Here is an 8151-nt window from a genome sequence, read left to right on the forward strand (position 1 = left end):
GAACTGTATAAAATAAAATGGAACTCTTATCTTAGACTTTAAATATTTTACTATGCAATACTAAACCCATCTGTCTTCCAACACAAAAAGAAAATACAAATCTGAGGGAATGGCTTGTCAGAGGAACAGCACTGTACAGAAACAGAATATCCCTGGAATACTGTGGTCTCTCCCAAGCCGGTGCCATCTCAGCTGTTGAGAATATTTTTGTTTTGTATTGCCCAGACCCAAATGCACAGACAGCCATTCCCATTCCCCAGAGTAAGAAAACTTCCAAGATTACATGAATAAAATAGATACACTGGAAATCAGGTAAAGCTTTACAAGAATTTGCCCACGTGTCCAAGGTGATTTCCTCTGTCCAAGGCTCCATGGTGACGCGATTCCCTCTGCGAGTGACAGGTTTACAGCCCAGTGTCCCAGACCCAGCCCAGAACAGCCCCTCTGCAGTGAGGCAGGAGGAGCAGAGACAGCCCCCGGGGTGCTGAGGGTGGGGGTGTCCCCAGAACTCCACTGGTGCAGAGGGGGCTCCCAGCACCCAGCAGGGCATGTCCTGTCCTTCCCTTTCCCTTCCCTGGGAGCAGCACACGGCGGGTCCAGCCCGGGGGCTGAGGGGGCCCAGCCCTGCAGGGCAGTGTGGGGGTGTCCTGCTGCCCCCCTGGATCCCCCTCCAGACACTCCCAGCACTGCCTCCCACTGCACCTGGGGAGCTGGGAACTCTGGAACCCCCTGCTCTGCCCTGTCTTTGTTTGTAATAATCAAGTAAGATATTGTTACATTCCATTCCTATACTGCCATTTATATTATTGACAGATAATATTAAGATACACATATATAAGAACTAGGATACTCTTTATGGCCTCTATTTTCTGATGTATTAAACAAAAACAAACTCAACCCCCCCCAAAAAACAAAAAACAATTGCTGGTGTTTCCAGTTTCCCAACAGAGACGCAGGACCAAACCCTGAGCAGCTGCTCTGTGCTGTGGTTTTGAGGCACCAGGGCCTTGGGACAACTGTGCCCCAGCAAGGCCCAGAGTCAAAGCCCCATCCCACAGCACCACCTAAAGAGTTTCTGGGTTCCAAGATAGGACAAAGCAGAGCCTGATGGATTAATTTAGTGCAGCCCACAAGCCAGGTTTGTTTGCTGCACTTTGCCTGTGGAAATAAAATAATATTTTCTTTCTATGTGTAGTGCCAGAAACACTGAGGGCCATTCCCAGAGGCAGGAATGAGCCCCAGCACAGTGTGTGCCGTGTGCTGAGGACTCAAAATACAGGGAAGGAGTAACTCCTGCATCAGAACTGCCTGAAAAGCTGTGTGTGGAAAGCCCAACCCAGCCCCCCTCCCCTCACGCTTTGGTCAGTGCAGGAATCCCGGGGTTTGTGGTGGGGAGGGAGGGAGCCGGGGCAGGGACGGGGACAGTGGGGGACTCTGGGCAAAACCCCCTCGTGTGTGAGTTGCAGCTCAGGGATGGTCCTGCAGCTGTCCTGGCTCAGCCTTCTGTAAAAGAAATGCTTGGTTTTATGCTGGCTCAAAAAAACCAAAACCCCCTCTGCCACTCCCAAAGGGACACCAAGGCCATCGAGTGTCACTCAAAGGTTTCCCATCGCTTTCTGAGCTGTTCCACCTTACCTGGCGTGGGTGACACGTCCTGCTTGGTCTTTTTTAACAGATCTTCAAATGGATCTTTTGTCTCCTCAGACTTTGAGGACAGTAACACTGCCTCCAAGCCCTTGGCTGGCCTGGCAGGGAGCAGAGGGGGTTCATTGGCCAGGAGAGCCAGAGCCTGTTTGGGATCTACCTTGGTGCTGGCCTGGCCCAGCTGTAACGTTGGGGGCTTGGGGGCCCCGGTGGGACACGCTGCCTGCAGGGAGGCAGCTGCAGAAGGGCTCTGCAGGAGCAGGGAACCAGCTGCTGGCACAGCTGGAGCCTGGCTGAACAGGTTTGGCATGGACAGAGTTGACAGGTTGGGTTGAGGTCTCTGTGGTGGGTAGAAGCCACCGGGTGTTATGAAGCTGGAGCTGTAGGCGTGACCTAAGGAGGGGGTGAAGGAGCCCCTCGGGGGTCTGACCAGGGACACTGGGAGGGCTCCTGGCAGTGTCTGGGTGAAGGGATTAGGGGATGCCTGTAGAAAAGGTGGTGGGGCTGGGGAAGGGTAGCCCAGGGGCTGGACAAATGGTGCAGCTGGAGGAGGCACAAAGTCACTTCTCCCCAGGCCAAAGGCAGCCGTGGGGGCCGGGCTGTGCAGGTTGGGGGGCCCTCGGGGGGCCCGGCCCTCCCAGCCTGCTGTTCTCAGGGGGTCCAGCAGGTCCAGCAGGAAGTCACTGTCATTACCTGCACCTTCTGCCTGCACCTTGACAGGCTGGAGCATCTCGGCAGTGCCGGCAGCGCTGGGCAGCAGCTGAGATGGGTGAGGGCAGTAATTCCCTGACTGCTGGATTTCGGGCTCTAAGGACACGTGTCCCACTCCAAAGGGCTCTGGGATGAGCTCAGGAGTGGGGAGGGTCTCCACTGACCCTGCTGCAGTCTGCTGCTTGGCCGCCCGGGGTGCTGGGGGTGGTGGCACTATCCCCAGTTCCGGAGTCTTTCTCCCCTGTGGCCTCGGAATGGTGATGTTCCCTTGGATGGCAGGATTGGATTCATCCTTCTCTGCAGGAGCCAGACCACTGTCCCTGCTCCGGGGTCTCCTGGTGACCGGGGGCACGTTTCCCAGGGCAGTCAGGGACCTTTCTGGTGAGCTCTGGGAGTACTTGGTGGGAATGGCCATATCATCATGGCCCATACTCCACAGCTTGTTGTAGGGGTGGGACAGCTTCATGGTTGGCACAATCCTGCTCCTCTCGGACACACCCAGGTCCATTCTCTGCAAGAAAGCATCAGAAATGTAACTTTGACTGCCCAGAACACAGAGCAGGAAGGGAGTTCAGGCTGCTGGGCTGTGGGGGAAGGGATCTGTCCCCAGACTGCAGAGGGACCACGGCGTGTGCCCTGGGAGCACAGACATGGAACCCGTCAGGACCGGCACCTTTGGGTCCTGCTCTGCCTCTCCCGGCTGCTTCAGCTGTGACACACTGTGGCATCTGCTGCAGCTCAGCAAGGAGCACACCCTGTGCCCAGGGTACAGAAACTCAGGAGCCTTCACTGCAGTATGGAAAAAGCTGACAAATGTAGTATCTGGATATAACACTAAATTAAATATTATTATAAGGTAGAAATGATATTCTCTTCTTTCATGCCAGATGAAGATCTCCGAGTCTGCTTTAGTCTGGCACTTTCTAAGCTGAATGTGTTCCATGAAGTCCTTCACAAAGAATCCCTCTTCTCCAATCTACATTTTTCAAATTTTAGCCCCAAATGGCCAAATTAAAAGAAAAGAAAGTTTGGAGGGGACCTGAAAATTCCCAGCTATTCATTCTCACTGCTGAGCATTGGCTTCAAAGCTAACTGTGTGTGACAGCCACTGGACAAACAGATTCTGAGGAACGGGGCAAATCTCCCCTCCTTTAGAGGAAAAGGCTTTAGAGGAAAAAGTTACTTATAAATGAGGCCCATTTCAGCAATTTCTTGATTCAGAAATTAATTTTGAAACACATGAGCAAACCCCTGAAAAAATGGATGAATTATTATTATTATCATTATTATTATCATTATTATTATCATTATTATTATCATTATTATTACCCAACAACACAAAGAGGTTCCCCAGGGGCTGAGGGAGGTTCAGCCCGAGCTGTGCAGCCCCAGCCCCCAAACCTGGTAGTCGAAGGTGCAGCGCTGCTCCGCCTCCTCCGTGGGCACCCGGAGGTCCTCCAGGCTCTTGGCTTGGCTCAGAGGCTGAGGCTGGGACTCCACCTCCAGGTTTGGGAAGATGTCCTGCAGGAGGTTGATGTCGGTGGCCGTGCTGGCGAGCAGGGCGCTGGGGGGCAGCGGCTCCCGGGCTCTCTGGGGGCTGCCCGGCTCCGGCTCCTCCCCATCCGCGCTGTCCGACTCCTTGAGGGCGCGGTACGGCTGGGGCCTGCCAGGGACACACACCACGCTGCAAAGGGCCATCTTTGTGATGTTTTTGTGATAAACACTATTCCTAAGGAGCTGGGTGAGTTACAGAAAGCTCCTGGTGCCCAATCTGGCCCCGAGAGCCCGCGCAGGGCAGGATGTGGGCAGTGCCCGCGGGCAGGGGGACGTGCAGAGGGGCCCTGGCACCCCGGGTGTTCAGGAAGGCAAGGCCCGGTGGAGGTGCTCAGAGGGAAGCTGTGCTCATGCAGGTGCAGCCAGGCTGGGCAGGGAGCTCTGGGGGCAGGGATAACGGGTGCCAGCTCTCCATGCTCCCCTCAGGCCGGGCATGGCCCGTGTTTGCAGGCACCTCCAGCCTCCTGCTCTGAGCCAACTCAGCACACAACATAATTCTGTGTTTTCCTGCAATAATTGGGAACACTGTGCAGAGTTCCAATGATTTCACTGGTGTCATCTTATCAAGAAACAGCACAATCCATTATGGAGACACCTCCTTTACATTCCCAGCCCAGGCTGAGTTAGCAGGATGCTTCTCTTGCACAAACCTCAGCAAAAAAAACGAACCAGCACATTTGCATTTTGGTGTGTACAGAGAACAGCAGCACGATGTGCATCCAATTAATAACAGCAAGTGCCACACATGGCTGTGGGGATTGGCACTTGACTGGCAGCTGGTTGTACTGTGGCATTTAAACAAGCTTTCAATTAAAAGAAAATATTTGTGAGACCTGCAAAAACAGATCCTATGGAAGAACCCTCCTCCTCTTTCCATATTTTATCATAATGCATCTATATCATGCAAATTCCCAAAGAGCCCAGCTCACTTCCCTCCCAGCACACACACAGCAGGCACAGCCAACCCCAGAGTGTGACAGTCAGGTACAAGGCAGACACTGATGGTACATGGCCTTGGGAAGGGGGATCTCAAACCCTGGTCGTGCCTTCAGTCTCACCTCCCGTGTGCTCTGCACTGAGTCACACTGCAAACTCCCTGAGCAACCTCTTGCAATCAGGACTGGCCTCCTCCACCCCAGACATGATGGGGGAACATTTTTGTGACCCTTTGCTACTGAACCTCCCCATCCCACCCACCTGCAGTCCCGTCCCTTCCTGTCAGCCTGACCCTGCCCTGTGCAGCACACACTGATTTCAGGACCTGCAGACCCCCTGTCACACTGGAGCCTCCCTCTCCAGCCTGGTCCAAGCAGCTGTGGCCAGCAGGCTCCAGTTGCTCCAGTGGGACCGGGATCCACCTCCCAGCTCCTGAACTGCCTGGATCTGGCACCACATGGATTTCTGAAGCAGCGGCTCACAGTGCCCTGGAATCTCTTCTGCAGGTTCTGGTCAAGCCAGTGCCTGCATTTGTTAAAATGTACCACAAGTTCCAATTCAAAAGGTGGATACAAACAAACCCAACAAACCTCCTGCTCCCTGTGTAACTGTCAGACTGTACCCACCGCCCTGGGAGGACACCTGACAGACCAGAGGCTGGGATCCAACAGGTGACACTGGAGAAGGCTGGTTACTGCCCTGAACCAGGGCTCACAGGACAACCCAAGATCACAGTAGCACTGCACAAAGAAGAGTGGCAGAAGGTCTGGACAGGAGCATGAGCAGCACGTTGGAACAGAGGACAAATGGCAGGGGGACATCCCACAGAGCTCCAGCCCGTGTGAGCCCGCAGGCTGTGGGCTGCTGCAGTGCTTCATGCAGGAGGATGCTTTTGCATGCTGCTCAACACCAAAACAAACAAGCAGGAGAGATGCTGGACATTCACCAAGCACTGTAAAGACACCACAGGAGCATTCCCAAAATGCCAGTACAGGAGCAGGCACCCTGAGCAATGCAAAACCCACTGTTGGCAGCCGGCACGAGCACAACCAAAGAGTAAAGGATAGACCATTCGAAAGGAGCAGAGAAGAAAAAGTTTTCAGAGAAGCCAGAGACAGGATCCTCTTCCTGCTGAAACTCATCATCAGAGGAGTCCTCCGAGAGGAAGACAGTATAGTGTCGCATGGGCTTTACCAGGCTGGGGACAGGAAGAGAGAAGGCAGTTACCGAGTGCTGCTGAGGAGAGAACCTGAGAGGGGGAGGCTCCAAACCCCCCTGAACTGGCTGCCTGCACTGCCCAGGGCTCACAGGGGCACAAACCACAGCTCTGCTACACAGGCCAGGGTGCCAGGAGGTTGGGAAGGGCCCTGTGAGCTGCAGTCACAGCACAGTGCAGGGCTGCCACACAAACCCATCTCCCACCACATTCCCTGGTGTTGGGCATCTCCTTGTTCTTCAGACACAGCTCAGAGCTCTGGATGCAAGCAAACATCCATCCCACCTCCTGCTGCTTCACAGACATTACACTGACATTGGCCTGGCACACACAGGAGCTGACTCCAGGTATCAGTTCCTACCTGTACCTGTTTTTCATACTAGAATTGCTTCACTCTAGAATAAAATCAAAACTGCCCAAGGATGGATATGAAACATCAAGCATATGTTTCTTTCCTCTCTGGTAAACTGAAAATCATTTCTTAAAGATTAGGTCAGGAAAGGAGAAGTTGGCCACTGCCAATGAATGTTTGTTCACAATCAGGACAGAGCTAATTACAAAGTCTCTAACAGGTGGCAGTGGCTGCAGCTGATGGTGTTAAATCAGCCTGCCTTACTCCATGAAAGCTGGGGCATTGCTGGGCTTTCCCCTCTCCTGCTGTAACAGGTATCCAGGGGAAGGGAGGTGAGGCCACTGCAATGGGAACCATTTGTTAGAACATTTTTTAAATTTTTTTTCTTTTTAGAAAGTGACTATGATGAAAAAAAAATCAATTTACATTAATAAAAGGCTCTACCTAAAATAAAGCAGAAAGCAAAGACACCTAATAAATAATCGTGTTTTGAACTCAGATATGTGTCTTTGTGTCTTAGGAGAGCAAGCTACCATTCAACACGACTCCAGAAAACCTAATGTGATGTCCAGAAACCCAGAGTGACACTGAATTTCCACATATATATATATATATATAAAGGAAAAGGGAGAGGGAAGGGGAAGAGGGAAAGGGGAAGAGGAAAGATGAAGTGGAAGGGGAAGGGGGAGGGAAAGGGGAAGGGAGAAGGGGGAGGGAAAGGGGAAGGGCCGTGCCGGTGCCCAGCGGTGTCCCCGTGGCGCTCCGCGGTGACAGCGCTGACAGCGCCCGCTCCCGTAAATCCCATGTCAGAGCGGCGCCGGCACCGCCGCCACGGCGGGCTCCGCTTAACGAGGGAGATCTGCATCGCGGCAGCTTTTTTCATGTGTCAGGATGCATGGACAAATCAGCGGCACATCACGCTGGCCAAAAATGAAATGCTGACAAATGTAGATATTTCAAATTTAATTGACACCTAAATGTACTTGAGATAGAAAAAAAAAATACGTACAGAAAAGGGGAGTGCAGGATATGGGAATTAACAAGGAGAATTCTGCGATAATTTTAAAAGATGTTTAAGTGATGGGAAAATTAAATTTGTGTATTTGATTACAGTGTTGCTTTTTCCTGAGGACAGGCATTATGGTACAAAGGGGTCTATGGACTTGACATTATCCTCCTAAAAAGGGCTCCCCAAATCTTAGGGAGAATAATTTTTTATTGGTATAGTTTTGTAAAGAACAGCCATACAGGAGCTCTAGGGAATTAAGGATTTTGTGCCTCTTAGTGAAATGCAGAGAATGAGGGATTTGGATGCATGGGCTTTTTCCTGCTGGTATGAAATAGGAGATTTGAGACTGAGGGGATTACCTGGGAACTCTTCCACCTGAACACAGCTCAGACCTACCCTGGAATCCCTTCCTGCAGATCCTGAACACTATCAGAGCTCCTTGCTTGCAGTGAGGCCATGGAAAACCTTCCCATCCCCAAATGCTGTTGGGGGAGCCCTGAGAGCCTGGTTACACCTGGAATTTAATGTGCCTCATGAGCCTGCACCATCCAACACAGCTCCACTGACTCCATCCTAAATCCCGGTGACACCCAGCACGGCCCTGCAGCCCCTTCTCCTGCACACAGGGAATGCAGCAGCTCCTGGTCCTGCACACAGGGAATGCAGCAGCTCCTGGTCCTGGACACAGGGAATGCAGCAGCTCCTGGTCCTGCACACAGGGAATGCAGC

At 52.5% G+C, this 8151-nt stretch overlaps 1 protein-coding gene across 1 annotated transcript in view; it reads right to left on the minus strand.

Moving 5' to 3' along the window:
• Positions 1-650: 650 nt before the first annotated feature.
• The window catches only part of DENND1A (DENN domain containing 1A), a 150485-nt gene continuing 142984 nt past the window's right edge, over positions 651-8151 (minus strand). The window contains exons 20-22 of the mRNA XM_027687938.1: positions 5915-6043; positions 3757-4018; positions 651-2866 (exon numbers count right to left, since the gene is read on the minus strand). Of these exons, the coding sequence (XP_027543739.1) occupies positions 1592-2866; positions 3757-4018; positions 5915-6043 (1666 nt within the window). The 3' untranslated portion in view covers positions 651-1591. The remainder of the gene's footprint in view (positions 2867-3756; positions 4019-5914; positions 6044-8151) is intronic.

The sequence above is a fragment of the Neopelma chrysocephalum genome, unplaced genomic scaffold (genome assembly GCF_003984885.1).
Source record: "Neopelma chrysocephalum unplaced genomic scaffold, ASM398488v2 Primary Assembly neopelma1_74, whole genome shotgun sequence".
Lineage (NCBI taxonomy): Eukaryota > Metazoa > Chordata > Aves > Passeriformes > Pipridae > Neopelma > Neopelma chrysocephalum.